This window comes from Miniopterus schreibersii (genome assembly GCF_964146895.1).
Source record: "Miniopterus schreibersii genome assembly, chromosome: 13".
Lineage (NCBI taxonomy): Eukaryota > Metazoa > Chordata > Mammalia > Chiroptera > Miniopteridae > Miniopterus > Miniopterus schreibersii.
Window position 1 is genome coordinate 18,640,061 of NC_138113.1, and position 17,994 is coordinate 18,658,054.

Sequence of the window (17,994 nt, forward strand, 5' to 3'; positions counted from 1 at the left end):
GTAGTTTACATTTTCCTCTCTCTCCCCGCCCCCTCCCCCTGCCTCGTCTCCTTTACCATCTGCCCGGTATTTAGCCAGTCTCGAGGACACAAGATCTCTCTGCCTTTCTCCCTGGACCACCTAGGCAGTGGGTTTCAACCTCGGCTGCCCATCGGAATCCTCTGTACCCCATTTCCCCAACCTCACCTAAACTGGAGCCCAGGCCCCCAGTTGCCTCAGTGTCCGCAGCTGGGCCTGGGCTTGAGCATTATGGAAGAGACATCCAGGTAACTCTGACAGGCAGCTGGGACTGCGCCAGGGTGTTGGGCCACAGCTGCAGTTCCTCCCTTGGCAGTTAACGTTTATTTAGCTCTTACTGTGTGCCAGTAACTGGGCTATGTTTTAACAGGTATAACTTCATTTATTCCTCTCATCGCCGAGGTAGGTACAAGCACTGTCATCCCACCTCCCTAACAAGGAAGCTGAGGATCAGACTCAGAAAGCTAGCTTCATTTCCCCCTCAGTCCTTTCCCTACGTGTGGATGTAGGACAAACATTTCAATACTTCCATTGTGTTTCCTTATCTTTAAGTGGAAGGGCGGGCACTAGCTCACTGCTAAGCTTTTCCTCTTAACTCCAGCATTATCCCCTGTTCTATACACAACGAGTGATAAAAATGCTCTTTAAAATAGGAGAAAATGCCATATCCAGAAGTAAGACACTTTCGGATTTTAATTTCAAGAAAGATACATTTTTCTTTCGTATGAAACCTGACTTGGTGCTCATAAAAGGATAATTAATGATAGTCTACCCTCCTCCCCTGACAAATAAAGCCCGGTTTGAAGTGACAGCGTCCACATAACTCGAGGCAAGCCTTTGGAAGGGTTTAGGTGACCCGCAGGCCACACGAGCTCGCCGAGGCCTGTGGGTGTGACCCCAGGCAATCTTTCAGGCCTGTTGAATAAACCCGGCCCTCCGGATGAGATCAGAGATCCACAGCAAGCGGCAATTATTTTTATTTATTGCCTATGTGGGAAATTCTCAAAGCAGGAGTGCCGTTTCTTTGAAGTCTTCTTTACAGATCCCCGTAGAAGATGTGAGACTCTGGAACATTTATATTCCAACCACCAAAGCAGCGTCTGAGTGACTGACTTTTGAAGTTTCTGAGAAGCCTCCTAGGGGCTTGGGGTGAGAATGGAAGAAAGCTTGGAGGGACAGAAGGTTGAAGGGTTCACGCACCAGAAAGATATGCCCAGAAGGGGGAAAAGCTCAGTTAAGATTCAAACGTGCGCTGGCAAGAACAGAGCCCGCAGCCTCCCAGCCCCACGGAGCTCGGAGCGGGGAGCGAGGCTCCCGGCTGGCTATTTACAGTCAGGGAAGTGTTGCCAGAGTCTAGCGTTTGGCCCCCGGTCCTTGGGCTTCTCTTAGGGTTATTTCCTTAACTGGCTTGTGAATGAAGACGATTGAAATGGCTGCATGAGTCCTGCGTGGGGCAGAATAATTTATTGAGACAATTTGTTTTTCTCCTTCTGTTCGCTCTGTCCCGCCTCCAGGTGCATGCCTGCACCCAGAGTGCATTTCTTTGTCTCGAGGGTTTGTGTGTTTTTTGCGGGGCCGAAAGCAGAGGTAGCCGAGCTCATTGCAGTGAGGATGCAGTGGGCCCAGGAGGGAGGGCAGGCCAGAGGACTGACTTGGTGGGCTAGCAGAGCTCAAGGGCATCCCAGGGACTGGAAGGAGAAAAGGGCGGCAACCGAGTGATTAGCTGGGCCTCACGTTCCCTAAAGGTATCAGTGAGGCAGGATAATTTTTGACAAGTAGGAAAAGGGAAACTGAGACAGACAGACAAATAGGGCCAAATAAGTCAAGCAATTTACAGCCAGCTAGTAAATCGTAAGATCTGATCTTCCCTAAACCAAGGACACTTGAGAGCAAATCATTTGCATCTCTCCTCCCCAAGCAGAGTAAATAGCTTAAATCACCCTGGTCAGGGAGATAGATAACAGAGACCCAATTAGTGCCATGAGTGCCAGCCAAACCCAAGGACTATAAAGATTGGGGGGGGGGGGTAACAACAATAACAAGCAATTAGAACCAAACAAATCCAAGGCAGAGGCGAAGCTGATCAGAAATGACCCCGGTCCCTCTATACACTCATTTTGGTACATCAGCATATTATTAAAAAACACGCCTGGAAAACTGATGAATATTCTGCTGAAACCCTCCCAAGACCTCCCCTAGGGTTCCTGACCAGTTACACTGCATCCTAATCACCTGTTCACCCCAAACTAGATCAAAGACCCTCGTGAGGTGGAAACCCTTGTTCATATACTGTCTCGGGTGCTCAGCCCTGGCAAACAGTAGGTGCCCAGGCATCTTTGTGGAACAAAAGGCATGAAGTCAGAGTCACAAAGATAAACTCTCATCTTTCCTGGGCAGAACTCACTCCCTTAGCACCAATTGTAGGGAGCCCGTAAAAAATATATACTGTAGTAAAATAAGATACATGGGATGAGAATATAGCTTGGTAAGCAAGTAAGCTTCATTGGAATAATTAAAAGGGCTGTTAACCCAAACTAATCCAGATATAACTTGAGATGTGTTATGAACTAAGCACTATGGAACATTTATTTGATGGCTCAAAACAGCATTAAGTTAGTAACCCCAGTATGGTTTTACACCTCAATTGAAAGCTTTCCCATTTATGTTCGGGGATGTTTTATATTTCTAATTGGAATTCTGAAAGGACTGCTTCAAAAATGACTTCCTTTAAATGCAAAAAGCTATACTGACCAAGAACCCATTTAAATTGAATTCTTTGAAATTCTCCCGACCCGTGCTTTGACCAGAAAGAGAGGAAGTTCTCCTTGCTGCAGGGCACCCGCCAATGCTTGAAGATGCTCAGGGCACCCATTGCACCCCGGGAACCTGGCTAGCCAATATATTTCCTCTCTATATGCAACCTATATTTTCCAGCCTTCAAAGCAAGATTTCTAATTGTTCTAAAACCTTATTAGAATATGCCTTCTTGAAGCTTCCACAGAGGAAAACAAATTAGTTGGCTATAAAATAAGATAATTTTCTGTCTTTATTGCCTATTTCCTCCCCCATCAGCATGTAAGTGTTGTAAGATACTTCCTGCTATGTGTAAGGCCTTGGGCTACTCATGGGTCACCCTCAGGTACCTCTCTGCAGACAGAAGCTGAGACCATGGGGCTGGAGAGAGCGGGGGCAGTGGAGCAGGTGGCATTGCCACGATAGGCTGAGCCTAGCTGACTGCTGTAAGAAAGCTGGCTTTATTCTGGCAGAGGAAAGCAGTGAGTGTTTACAGAAGCAATGATCCGATTTCCACTTTCAGAATATCAGGGCTACACCGGGTGGAGAGTGCCCTGGAAGAAGCCAAGAATGGAGGTGAAGAAGCCAGGTAGGAGGAACGGTTACCAGCTGGGACCTTGGTTCTTCTTGTTGAGTCGGAAAAGATTTTAAGGTCAATGAAAGTGAAAGCAAGGCAAAGTGGGATCTTTTGAAAATACACTCCAAGCCAGGAGCGGACCAGTTGAGAGAGACAATGGCCTCGAACTCCTGGGTTATATGGTTCAAATGAGGGATTTTTCTGGGTGGAGACTCATTTGCATTCAAGATGGATTGACAGAAAAGGGTTGATAACTATTTCGTCTGCACATGCCCTTTCCTATAATACATACAGAAAAGCCCACGTGTGAGAGAAAACCGCAATGCAAATTTTATTATAATTAGCCCAGGGCGCTAGCAAGGTCCCACAGAGGTCAGGTTGTGCTCCTCTGAGTTGGCACCTGGAACTGGCTGGTTCTGAACCTGGCTGCTGGGACGCCCACAGAGGGGTGGTCTGAAGGCAACGTTGGTCCGAACCCTGTTCAGGACCCCCAGGCATTCCCACCCCAGCCGCTCACGTCTAACTTCCTACCTAACAGAGGTGTCACAGAAATCCAGACAACACAGCTGTGGCTGGGACCAAGAAGGTGAGAGAAAGATGGGGAGAAGCAGGCAGATGTATTTTCGAGATGGAATCGACAGGAACTGCTGGTAAATTAGATGGAGGGGTGGGGGGAAGGGTAGGGGCGTTGTTAGGAATGACAACTAAGCAATTTTTAGAGTTCGGTTATTTACTAAGGCAATTATGGTTCTTGTATAAGAGAGGGGATAACTTGAAAAAATGAAAGGAAAGAAATACTAAGTTTCATTGTAAATCCAGCATCACATAGGATGACATTTATCCTTTACTGAGGGTGTTGTAGGCGGCAGAACAGTGCTGGGTGATTAGATGGGTGGGGTCAGACTGGACCTAGGTTCAGGAGCCTTAGATACTTGAGTTCTGCCTAGGAAAATTCAGAGTCCAGACTCAACTATAAGAGAACATTTGTAAAATCACAGAGGTAGAAGAAGTAATTTATAGAAAAAATGGGCTTAGGAAACAAGTTATAGAGGAAGAGGAAGGGCCCTTGGAACTTGGGACTGAGGAAGCTAAAGGTAACAGGCCTGGGGGAAGGGGTGAAGGAAAGGGTGGCCTGTCCTCAGGCTTTTAAGGGTGGAGATTTTAGGGGAGGCCCCAGGGGGAGATCTCAATAGAATATTCAGCAGTTTTCCAGGTGTGTCATTTCAGGGTCTAGGTCTCCACCGATTGATTGGTCGGCGCCAGGGCAGGGGGTCATTATCCATTGCAGCTGGTCCTGAGGTTAGCCATGGGGTCACTGGTCTGGTTTTGTTGCTCTTCTGGGCCTGGAGCTGAAATACAACTGAGGCCTACATGTTATCTCTAGGGAGGAAAGGTCAGGGGGTCCAAACCGCATGACAAGTGTTATGCTAGCAGAGGAAAGGTGACTCTGGGGGCAAGGTCCGACTCTACAATTGTCCTTTTCTGCCCTGGTGACCTTCTATACCTGGCCCATAGTCCTTGCTCAGCTCACGCCTAACTGCCTTCCACAAGTCGGCTCAGGGCTGAAAAGCTGTAGTTGACAATGCGGTCCAGTGACCCCAGTACTCCTCTCTAACTTTGCCAACTGCCAGCCTCACCCTCGTTGGTTTCTAGCTGCCCTCCAGAAGCTGCCTCTACTGGGCTGGCAAATAGGATTCGGTCTGAATGTGAACTTGGTGAATTACTGGTGACTGGGAAGATTTTAGTCCAGGCATGGGGGGAAAGGAAGTAGTGATTTTGAGTGAACTGGAAAGGCAGATGTCACACACTGGCCACCCCCAGCTTAAATCCCACCTCATAGACTATTGGCCTGCTTTCAGTAAGCCCCAACCACGCCTTAGGGCTGGCGTTGCCAACGTTCACAAAATGTACAGACCACTTGCCTTATGATCTGCTCATCTTGGGTGGCCAAGACTCTGATGATGCCACCACAGTGAGTGTGGGTTGTGAGGATGCAGGAACTGTCCCCACAGGCTCTTTAGGAAATGTTCTAAATCTACACAGGAACTTAGAGCTAAATTCCCTCACTATCTGCATAAGTGTGGAATGATGTCCTCTGGGAATTCTGGAAAGTGCACCAAGCCTCGAAGCCTATAGCAAGGGCCCATGGAGGCTCTGCTAGATCCTGACTAGAAGGGCTGGGACTCACTGTGCTCCCAGAACACAATAGGACCCTCACAGTCACAACCAGATGTCAAGCTCAGGACACTTAGTCCTTGAATCATAAAACATCTTTTATTTTTATCCCCGAGGCTTTGCCTGTCAATTGACTGTGATGAGCGCACAAATACTTGCTTTAGAAACTTGGCCATGCCTGAACTAAACTTCACTCAGCTGTGGCTTCAGTGGGCTGCAGACTCACTCCTCACAGGTAATTCACATCACATCACACCTGCCGAAGCTGTTCAACATAATGCAAAAGGAATCCAGAGACCTGCATTAATTGGTAAGGTCTTTTCATTTCTCCCTAAGCCTTGGTTGTTTTCCAAGTTAGTTCTCGGCTCCATTGGGTGCTCAAAACACACAAATAACACCCACCTCTCTCTTTTAAAAGCACTTGATTCTAAGAGGATGGTGCTGGCATCCCATTCCTGTCGATTCCTAGGTCTCCTTCATCTTGTGAAGATTAGACATAAGTAGGTGGAAAAGAAAGCTCTGATTCTCAAGTTCTCTCCGGTTCTGTCCCTCCGCATTGATGAGAAGCCAAAGGGACTGACTCGGTGTTTTCTCCGTGGCTATTTCAAGCCATGCCCTTTACACACACCCCTACTTTACAGATGGAGAAATAAGGCCCATAGAGGTTAAGGAATCTTCCTGAAGGTACTAAGTGGCACAGCCAAGGCTTGGATTTTGGCCTGTTCACTCTGTCGTTACTCTTTCCACTTCACTTTCTCAGGTAAAAGATATGGATCACTTACTCGAGACCCAGTAAAAATACCAATAGCACATTTTGAAACAATATCTGAGCTCAAACTTTTATACATCTAGATAGCTTCACATTCCTCTTTGTTTTTCCTGGTTCCCTTGGAAGTGACTGCTCGGCAGTTTTTAATGAAAGCTGTTGTGTTTCTACACCGGAGTACACACCGCCCTTTGGAAGTCCGTGAAGAACGCCAGGCCTGTTTTTATAAGCACAGAACCTCTCCTTACGAGACTGACCTTCAGGAGACCTGTGCTCTGCAGTAGCCTAAAGGTATGACAGCAATTTTAATTAACTTCTTGGCACTCCCCCTCCAGAGCATTTAAGAAATTCCCCTGTCACCAGGGCTGCTCAAAGATTAATAGTTAAGTGGGTAGGTCTTCCTTACTTTGTCCTGTGAAAGCTTTCCCAATAGCTTTAAAAAAATTATTAAATGAAAGCAATTATTCAACAAAGGAGGCTAGATCACTTTGTGGTGAGAGGATGAGAACTGAGAGACTTGTGGATTTTAGTCTCTGTTTTGTGACTGTCTTGATGCGTGGCGCTGAAAGTCAGCCATCTCTTCCTAATCTCTGGAGACAATCACGAGCTAATGTGTGTGCCAGGGACGCTGGCAATCACCCTACATTTAAAAGCCCACGAAATACTTTGAACACTTCTATAAACTTTTTATTTTCTTTCTCCAAACTGAACATGAGCTAATTTTAAAAAACAGCGTGTAAATTACACAAACAATGTCATCAAGCCATCCAACATTGAGTCCGTGCAAGGGCATCTTCCCAGTTTTTTATTGCGCATCAAAGGGAGTCCTTCATTTCGTATCTTCTCTTTGAGAGGTGGGTTGCTATGCGGTGACTTAAGAACAAAACAAAACTAAGCCTAAAGACAGGGAGGTATCTGAAGGCTCTGACTGTCATCCCTGTTGACAATGGAGGACACAGGCAGAGCATTAACCAAGGTCTCTAGCAAGGTGTCCGACTCCCCTGCACATGAGCGAACCAGGGTTCGAGGTCGACATAACCCAGTAGGTGTCTGTATTCCTGCAAATGCGTCGAGGGAGCGGCAGCCCTGCGTCATCTGCCTCAGCTGCGACCACAGTAAATCACTCTCGTGCCAACATGTCTCTCACATAAAATGAACTCGGGGATTGAAACTAAACCAACTGTGAAAGGTAAGCCGGGGGAGATAAAACACGTGATTAATGCAGTATTGACTTAAAGAATGAGCCAGTTCTTAAAGATTTTTCCAAATAAAATAACAGTTTAAAGGGTGTTCACAAGAGTGGGGGATGGTTTTTAAGAAAACTGGAGCGAAGGTGTGGGAAGAAAGGGTGAGCTGGAAGGAGGAGGCTCGGGGCAGAGGGCCAGGTGGGGCCAGGTGGGGCCAGGTGGGGCCAGGTGGGGCCAGGTGGGCCAGATGGGCCACGTGGGGCCAGGTGGAGTGGGACCACGGGCTCCCTTATCACAAACTTGTCAAAGAAACCAGTTGCTGCAGGAAGCCAGATGAGCAAAGAATGCAACGGGTTAAGATGAAATTTAGTACAATTTTGTTACTTTTTAAAGCAATCAGCCGGTGGGTCTGTGATACGCCCACATAATCACGGAGGGTGTCACAGAAAATGTCAAGCTTTTACCTACTAACGGCTGAGCCTGGTTCTCCGCTGTGTGGTTCCGTATGTCCCCATGTCACAAAGGGAAGAAGGAAAAAGAAAGCTTCCTCCAGGGAATAACAGTTGGAGATGTTTTCCTTTTTCCTTTTGACACTGGAAATGCATAAATCTGGTCAAAACGAGAGGGAGCTCGGTCTAGCATCCTGGGACTCTGGCTCTGTTCCCTTGGCTGGCAGGTAACCTGCATGTGGTCATTTGTTTATCTGCTCTGCACTGAGCACCTAGGATATGCCAGAGACTAGCCCCGGTGCAGGGGACAAGCAGTGAGCAAAGCAACAGGGCCACTCTCCTCAAGAGCGGTCACTGTAATGCAGAGAGACAGGCAATGAGCAAACATCTGCGGTGCTGATAGGTGCTTTCCCGATGATGACGGAGACCTCTAGGAGGACGGGGCGTGAAGGGTGGCTCGTTTAGCTTGGGAGGCCAGGGATGGTCTTGCTCATATGGGGACATTTGAGCAGAGAGCCCGAGCAACGCAGGCATGTGGAAAAACGCCTGGGGGAAGGGAGACAGCAAGGACAAAGGCCTGAGATGGGACTGAGCTCTGCATGTTTCAGGGTCAGCAAGGGGGCGGAATGAAAGGCAGAGTGTCAGAGAGGTAATTGGAGGGGGGATCAAGGGCTGGATCAAGACTTCGAGTTTTATTCTGAGTAAAATGGAAAGTGATTGGAGGGTTTTGAGCAGGAGAGAGATATAATATGACTTACAGAAAAACAATAACTAAAAACCCCTGGCCCAGTGAATTACTTTTCCCTGGTTCCCATGCTAATACCCAGAGACCAGGGCTGGGTGTTTGGGCCCCTTGACAGAATACATGGTTAATATGCACATTCTTCCAAGGTGAACTCAAATCCAACAGTGTAGACATCTCAAGGGCAGGAGCCACAAAAGGGCAGCTAAAGGGATGATCACTAACCGGTAGAAATAAAGTATAAGAGACAGTGGGGCAGGCAGGGAGGGGACCTGGAGTAATCGCTCTCATTTGTCACACCTTTGAGAAGGCAGTTCCTGCTGAAGGAACTTGATGAAAACTGACAATATTATATGACTGTGGCACTCAGGTGGCAAAATTACACTTCCAATCTCCTGATTCTCTTGAATGAGCCTGTCTGATTTAAAGCTGAGCTTTTCACGTACCTAGGCAAGTTTTCAGTTGTTTCTTTAAACTCCCAAATGTCCCTTACTTTTTATTCTCAAATATTTTCCTGGGCTCAGTTCCTCTTTCTCTGTCAAGCTATTTTAGGGCATGGTTTCATCCCTCCATTACCAGAGGTCAGAAATAATCCCATCTCTCATAAACTTGGACTTGTGGCTGGTGCCCTCCCATCCCTGCTTTCCTCTCTTCCTAGAAAGCCAGCACAGGGGCATTTCTGGTGGCATCATTTTACCAAGGGGCATCCCCAGAGCCTGATGCATAGCAAGTACTCAGTAAATGCCTGATAGCTGAATGAATGAAGAGTCAATGAAGGAGTGAAAGGATAAGAGAATTGAAAAGGCTACAAATGCTAGGGGAAAATAGTATTTGTATAATATGCACAAAAAGACTCACCTGAGATTTCTCAGTTACCAGGATATCTTTCTGAAGACCTTGCATCTCACCTAGTTTTAGCCCAAAGGCTTTCTTGCATAGCTCCTTGAACAATTATATTTATGTAGTCTCTGGGTGGTTCCTCTTTAAAATCAATGTATTTTGAATCCCTGATGAGACTTAGCTTTCTAGGCAACGGGGAAAGTAGGCATCTCTCCTGACAGCTGTCTCTTGTGTGACTTTCTTCTGAGTGTCCCTTTGGTTCACTGTCCTCAGGTCTACAGGCATTGGTTCCCTTCTAACAGGAGCCGGTTTAATGTAGCTCGAGAAATATTCATTGTTCTTGTGTGCCTCACCCTGTGCCAAGGGAAAAAATAGTATAAATTACTCCAACTATAAGGTATCCTTAAATTTCAGAAAATTGTCCAAAAGCTTTTTTGTCTTATGCATTTGATATTAGATATTCCAGCAGATACTGAAACCATGATTTAATTCTGTGAGACACACTAAGAGAATCAGAACCACTGCCTCTTATCTCCACCACTGTCATTCAAGCCAATGAAGAAACACATTTTTCTACCTGCCATTTGCTGCCTCTTGTTCACATACACAAAGGTGTCTACCCCATACATATTTTCCCTCCTAAAGATATAAGTAAGGCTTAGACCCAGAGTGAAGAAACACACACTGTATTGTTCAAAGTCTTTGAGAGGCCACAACATTAAAAGTGCTTTGGAGGAGGCAGCAAAGAATATAAAACTGAAACCTGGCAACCAAGACAGAAGGGAAAATGTAAAGCATGGGGCACTCTGCTGAGCATGAGACAGGTGTGTGGGACAGGGTGCCCAGTTATAATCCACAGAATCTATGCCAGGTAGTTTAGCAAAAAGGGGGTTTATTAAAAAATATGTTAAGATGTTCAAGAAGGCCAGAAAATACGCCTGGGTGCCTATCCAACCAGGAACACCATCCAAACCTTATGACAGGCCTGTTGTCCCAATGGTCCGTTGCAGCCTCTGATCATTGATCCATCAGTGGCGTAGGCTGTAAACCCAGACCACAGCCTCCACTGTTGATGTCGGGCCCTGAATGCTGCTCTGTGTCCCTGCAGACCTGAGGCCAGCTGCTTCGGCTGTCACCCTTCCAGAAAGGGGATTCCATTATGGTGCCTGCTTAATTAGAGGTGATCTGGTAACAGGTGATATGGTAACAGGTACCCCTCCCACTTCCACCTGTTGGCCCTTTATTCTGACTTTGGGAGAAAGTACTATCTATTGGTCACTGGCTCATAGCACACCTAGCATCCTGCAGGGAGGCATCTCACCCTCTCAAGGAATTTTCTCTAGGCTGGACCAATAATGGAGTGTCCAATGGGCTGAAGACCATGAACAAGGGCTTCTGTTCCAGGTGATGGGGTACATGGTAAGCCTAGAAATCACATGAGCATAGGCCTCACTCACATCACTGTAGGTGAACTCTGGTGAGGAGGACTGTTGCGTGGAAATTTAATGATAGTAATAAGGCAATTGGGTAAGTCCATGAAAGGTGCTGTTGGCCTGGAGAATCCCAAACCAGAGAGAGTCAGTTTTCCAGTGAGGACAAATCATTGCTCTCTCCACAGGGGAAGGGTCTCCACTGTAATCCCCCTCCTGGATGCAGTATTATAACAAGTCTCAGAGTTAGTTACTGCTGCTGAAAGTTAACCAGCCTTGGTGAGGAGAAGTCCTTACTGGGCCAATGTCTTATCTCTGTTCCTGAAGCCATGGTCACTTTGTTCATGAGGCCACTGAGCGAGGGGGGCTGGGGAAAGGGAAGACACAGGGAAGGTAGTCTTCACCTGCATGCTGAGATCCCCTCCACTGTGGGAACCCTTGATGATTATAGTGGGACACAGATGTCCTTCCATGCTGGGGCCTGTTCTGAGATGTCCACCCACATTCCTCTTCCTCGGACATCCTTTCATGTTGCTGACCATCCTTTCAAACTGGTAGACAGTGCCCACAACATGGTGAGCATCCGCCTCTCAGGCCTTTTCTCCTTCAGGCAAAGTGTACAGTGTAGACCACTCTCAGTTCTGCTCCCCTGGGAGATTACATTTCCCCATGGCCCTCGGGCCCAGTGGGCTAGAAATGCCTCAGCTGTCAAATTCCAGCCAAACTTGCAGAGCTACCTGTAAATCAGGTCTGACTTTTTTCCTCCTTGGCAAACTGCTCACTGGGAATTCCCCTTGGGACAATGGTCACGCAGGAGGGTAGCACTGAGGCAGGCAGGAGGCACCTCGCAGGATACGGTGCTGACTGCTCCAGCGTCTCATCAGGACCCTCGGGCACATGGGGCTCAGGGCTGACATAGTCCACTTCCACCTGAAGAGGCCGTGCTGCAGGGCTGGGCCCGCTGAACTTGCAGCTTGGTGGATCAAATCACTCCCAGTTCAAGATGGGCAGTTTAGGTCACATGGTCACCTAGTGTCCTGTGGCCAAGCCCTGAGTAGCAAGCCCCAGGAGAAGGTCAAGAGTCATTGCCAATAGAATAATTACTTGCATGAGAGAGCTTGGCTTTGCTCCAAAAGCTAAGAGGCTGCAGCTGGACTTCCTCTATTAGGCCTTGCTGCAGGCTCCACACAGCATCCACCGTCAGCCACAGGCACTCTGAGCACCATTACATCTCCTGGGTCATAAGGGCGGAAATGCAGAGCTGCTTACCATGGGGCTGGACCAGCAGGAGAGCCCTCTCTCGCCCAGGCCTCCATTAAAAGTAGTAGAGTTGGAACAGCAAAAGCAAAGGTGACATAGGTTGATTTTCAAATACCAAAGAGTTCCATCAAGCATCTGTGCCTCTTTCTTCTTGGTGGCAAGAGCTACAGTTCCTACGAAGATATAGTATTTATTTTTTTCCTGTGTGGCTATTTTGGTTGCAAGGGGAGCCTAAGGAGGATGTAACCTTGCCCCTCCAATCATAGGCACCCCTTACTCCATGGGTCGGAAGCCATTGTGGGGATTCTGCAATTGCTGAAGCCTAAGGGGAGCTGTTTCTCTTAGACTCAGGAACTGGGGAGATTACCACATAATTTCTCACTGAGAAAATGGAAGCAGTCAGGTGAGAACTTGCACAGTCCACCTCCACTGCATCTGCCCTCCTTCCAGCATCCGCTCCACTTACGGTCTGTTCTACAATGCGTGGTTCTGTAATGGGCATTAACTCAAATATTATGGCTCAGTAGGGGGATGATGTCACTATAATGTGGAAATTGGGTGGGTTCATAAGTGATTCCCCCCCCCAGCACATTAATATTTTGTGCCACCAGATATGAGCAGCTGAATGTGAAGGACACCAGTGGGACGATCTAAATGAGCAAGCTGCAGGAGTGAGGTACTTCACACGAAGCCCATTCGGGGCACCTCGCTCTCCTCGCGTCGGGGGGCCACAGGTTCTGCCTTGGAAGTGCTGCTGATACAACTCAGCTTCTACCCTTCTATCAAATTCTATCAAGCTGCCTTTGCCCTTTGCTTGGAAAGGTGAAATTCTTTATTTACTGATGTATTTATTAGAAATATGTTTCTAAATAAGTGTTTTTTAAAAACTATGTTAGTGTTCTTGTGCAGGCTTCAAAGTTAGAAAAGTTTGGAACGGTCGGCCCCAACCTGATTTTTTCCATAAATTGTTATTTTCAGTGCATGGATTTGAGAATGAAAGGATTTTCAGGAGCACATTTATCATGGTATTGCAGAAACGCCTGTGTGCTGCCTTCCCACTCGTAACCATGGAGAAATTATTCATGCTCTTATTGAAACCTAATTCCTCCACGTGTTGGCTGTGTTCATCCCCTTATTGAAGGAGACTTCCCAGCACTGAGCCTTTTTCCTACGCCACCAGGTTTTCATCTTTCCCAGGACATTCTGGTCAGATTAAAAAAGCATCCTCTTGATTCCACATCCCTACCAACTACTTCCTCCATTCTTTGCGCCCTTTTCAGCAAAACTAGTTGTCTATCTGCCTCCAGCTCTTTCCGTTTTCCCTTCCGCCTGATCCAGCCTAGTGTTGTTCCTTCTGCACTCCAAGCTCACAATGACCTTCTCATTGCTAAAGTGAATGGTGTGTTTCCAGTCCTTGTGTGACCTGGCCGGTTAGCATTTCGTAGTTCACTCTCTCATACCCTTTGCTCATTTGCCTTCCAGGCAGCCGTTCTTGTTTTCTCCTGCCTCACCCGTTCCTGGTGTCTCTTGCAGATTCCTCCTCTTCTCCCTACCTCTTAGTGTTGCAGACACCAAGGGCTCAGCCCTGCTCCCCCTTCTTTCTCTCCCACACACAGTCCTTTGGTGATCCTGTCTAGTTTCATGGTACCTATGTGCTGAAAATCCCCAAATTTGTATCTCCAGAGCAGACCTTTCTCTTAAATTGCATCCTCATATATTCAATTGCCTACTCGACATCTCCACTTGGTATGACACACACCTCAAAACAGCAAGTCTAAAACTGAACTTCTGACATTTCCCACCCAACCTTTCCCTCTCGTTTGGTAGAAACTCCATTGTTTCTGGTGTTTGGCCAAAACTTGCAGTCCATTCCTGCATCACACCATATGGACATCAGACACATCAGCGGATCCTGCTGGTTCTACCTTGAAAACACATCCAGGGTCCAGCTGCCTCTTACATCTTTGTTGCTACCACACGGGGGCAAGCTGCCGTTCTCTCCTGTCTGGATACTGCAAAGAACTCCCAGCTGGTCTCTCTCCTCCCACTCTTGCCCCTCTAGTCGATCACAATGCAGCAGTCACAGTGATCCTGTAAAATGTACGTTAGACGGCTCCCTGTGCAATACTCTCCAGTGGCTGAGTCAAGGTCAAAATAACAGTCTTCGAGGCCTCACACAACCTACCCTGCCGCCCCCCCGCCACCCACTCACGTAGTCTGTACGCTCTCACTTTCCTGCTCACTACTCCAGCTACGTTTGTCTCTCTGCCGTTTCTTTTCAAGTAGTGAACACAAGGAATGCATTTAATTTAAACAAAATGAGGTAACAATTTATTAGTGCTTTTAGAAAAAAAGCAAAAGGACACTGGCTTAACTCAGATCATTATTCCCACTGATGTTTTACATAATACGAGACATACAACATATAAAATGTACTGTACATAAAATTTTCATTCTAATGAAGAAAAAAGTTCTAGGTTCAAAAATCAAGTTAGATATCAAAAGAATTAACATAAAAGCTTCCCGATTCAAAAGAATCTGATAGTTAAAATATTATCAACCTTGTGATGATTTTGATACTCTGTGAACCTCTGAAAACTTTTCCTATTCTCATAGAATATAAAGTTTAAGAGTACTTCAGTTTAAATACTTATTAATTGTTCCTTGTCAGAAACAGTAATCCCTTTAGAGCCTAAAGCAGACATTCTTACTAAAAACTCGAGTCCAGCAGCCTCGCCTTCCATCTGTCTACTTGGGACTCTGTGGCACTGTTAGGATCCTGGAGGCAACCTCTCTGCTGCAGAGCTGACATGTAAGGCCTTGAACCTGCTCACAGCACCTAGCCTGCTACAGTCCAGAAGAGGATGACTTCTTATATTTGTGTATAAATGCATCTGTTTTCCCAAGGCTAACTTTGTAGCATTCCACTGGCACCAAAGAGCCAAATAGTGGCATTCTGTGTAAGCATTCCCGGTTACTGGCTTCCAATGAAGATGACACTGTCTCTGATATGCCAGTTTTTTCTTCCGGAATCAAGCACTTTTCAACTCCAGGTTCATCCATGTGGCCGCCTTTGGAATTCAAAGGGATGCTGCTCTCTTTACAGTCTTTAAGTCGCCTACGGTGATCTTCACTGAGCAACAATACAATGGTTCCACCAACGTGAAGCACTCTGAGAAAAAATGATGATTGGTCTGAGCATTTCCTTCTTTTTAGATAACAAACAGCCCCACTTTATTTAAAATATTTGGTGTTTTTAATTTGAAATTTAATTTTGTCTATTTAAATACAGGGATTCTGATAATTAGGCAGTATCTTCCACAATGCATATTCATTATAGTCATCATGGAATCACTAGTACAAATCTGCTTTAATTATCTATTTTTACTCTACTTAAAAGGCAAGCCTCAAAGAAATTTACAATAATATTCTAATAAATGATTGTCCAAAAGGAAAGGCGAATGAAAAAATCCCACAGAATCAGCATATATTAAAGGCATCGGCCAATGGGAGAAGACAGCCACCAGGAAAGAACAAGGGCACGAACAACTGGCAACAGTTCAGACCCTGAAATATCAGCTTGTTAAGGAGAATTCATTTACTCAGCCATGTGACCAAAGCCTGTAGAGTACCTATGTGGAGAAAGTACTGAACGACATACAGTCCCGAGTCGCTAAAGAGATTAGTGAACAGGAGAGAGGCCAGTGAAGAGTGGGTCCCAAACCTACACTGTGAGCTCAAGGACAAGCAGAGTGAGCCAGGCCAAGTGATAACTAGGGGCTGGGGCAAGCGAGGGTGTTGGAGTCGGAGAAAGCATCTGAGACAGGGAGATGTGAAAAGGAGGTGGCACTGAAAACAGTTTGACAAGAGGGTGAATCAGAGGGTGGGAGGACGGAGGAAAGAATTCTCTCTGGACATCAGTGTGGACTCCAGTAGACAGCTGGACACGCAGCCTGGAGGTTGTGAGGAAGACCACGGCTCGAGGCGGAGATTCCAGAGTTCTCGAAAGTACATGGGAGATAGAGCCACGATTGTGGATAAGATTATCTGGGGTGACAGTACACAGTGAGAAGAGAAAAGGGGTCAAGGAATAGAGATTTAAAAAGGAAGGACAGAGAAGGAGGAACCCATGAAACACAACCCTAAGGGAAAATCTAGACAAAAGTGATGTTAGGGAAGCCAAAGGAGTACAGAAAGGCAATGGTCTCAACAGTGTGAAATGCTACAGGACTAACAAGTGACTAGGGTTATAAGATGTCACCAGTGAATCTGGAGACCGCTTTCTTCCTTGGGGCAGGAGCAAATGCTGGTTTGCTGGTTCAGGAGGGGCCTGGAAGGTGAGAAGCAGAGGTGTCAAGTGTGCACTGCTCTCAAGATGTTTGGTTGTGTAGGCAAGGAAACGGTGACAGCTGGAGAACCCAAAGTTAATGGGAATCTCCTGATGTCCAGCAAAGGTGGCAGGAGCTGAAGGAGCTTTCCCTCATCAGGACAATCAGCAAATCTAGATAAGTCTGTCTCTAAAAGACACAACACTACCTCACTTCCATCCTCAAATCCTGCACTACTGCAACGGTCTCCTGACAGGTCCTTTCCACTCCTGTCGCTCCTCCCACTCTCCTTCCCGGTTTCCACATAGACAAAAACCTGCAGATCCCTGCTAACTCCACTCTACTGCAAATAAATTCTTAACACCTGCACAAGCTGACCTCCCTCACTGCTCCCACTCCATTGCCTGCTTGCTTCCCTCTGCTCACTGCCGTCTAAGCAACCGACCTTCCTTTAGTTGCTCAAACTCAACAAAAGTCCTCTTGTCTTAGAACATCTGACCTTGCTGTTCGGTCTGCACTTAACGCTCATTCCCTTGTGTACCCTCTCATTATTCAGGCCCCAGAGTTCAACTACCATCTCCTTGAAGAGGCCTTCCCTGCCTATCTAAGGTAGTCACTGCTTCTCTCCCAGTCACTCTCTAGCGAAATACCCTGTTTTATTTCCTTCATACTATCGATGATGACTGGAAATGACCCTGTTTGTTTATGAAAGATCTGTCTGCCCACACTGGGATGCAGAACCCTTGCGGGCAGGGACCTTGTCCTAGTCACCGCTATATCCCCAGTGCCTAGCAGTGTGTGGAATATGTAAGACCTCCAGAAGCATCCGGAAAGGGGTTCCTGAATCCGGAAAGAATGAGGTGGTGAATAGTTTGAAGATAAAAATGTGAAGTGGGCAGAGTATGGTCCCTGAAGAGGCAGGAACCGAGAGGAAAAACCCTGGCTAGAAGAGAGGAACCTCTGCTATTGAGAAAGGAGGGGTGGGATGAAGACACATGTGGCTGTATACCACAGGACAGAAACAAGAAGACACACATGTACCTCTAAACCCATCAAAGAAAATATAATTAAAATAAATGAGAGAACTTTTTACCTACCATATTAACAAAATAAAAACACTGCCAGGCCTGGCCAGGTGGCTCAGTTGCTTGGGCATCATTCCGCACACTGAAAGGTGGTGGGCTTGATTCCCAGTCAGGGTAAACACTCAGGGTGTGGGTTTGATCCCCAGTTGAGGCAATGTATGAGAGGCGACTGATCGATGTTTCTCTCTCTCCCTTCCTCTCTCTAAAATCAACAAAATCATGTCCTCAGGTGAGGATTAAAAAAGCAAATAAAAAAACACTGCCATACTCAAGATGGCAAAATTATGAGAAAATGAGTACTGCTGAGATAGAAACTGGTGTAACTTTTTTGGGACAGCAGTTTA

General features: G+C 46.6%; 1 protein-coding gene across 9 annotated transcripts in view; it reads right to left on the bottom strand.

Annotated features, from left to right (window-relative positions):
• The window catches only part of THUMPD2 (THUMP domain 2 tRNA and snRNA guanosine methyltransferase), a 37,620-nt gene that overhangs the window by 436 nt on the left and 19,190 nt on the right, over positions 1 to 17,994 (bottom strand). For 4 of the 9 annotated variants that reach the window (XM_081157268.1, XM_081157269.1, XM_081157272.1 and 1 more), the window contains one exon: positions 14,544 to 15,409. In XM_081157268.1, coding sequence (XP_081013394.1) covers positions 15,085 to 15,409 — 325 coding nt within the window. In that variant the 3' untranslated portion in view covers positions 14,544 to 15,084. Of the gene's footprint in view, positions 1 to 4,497; positions 4,738 to 7,000; positions 7,510 to 9,565; positions 9,902 to 14,543; positions 15,410 to 17,994 lie in introns of those variants that run through there. The other 5 variants (XR_014000222.1, XR_014000223.1, XR_014000221.1 and 2 more) reach the window with 5 other exon arrangements.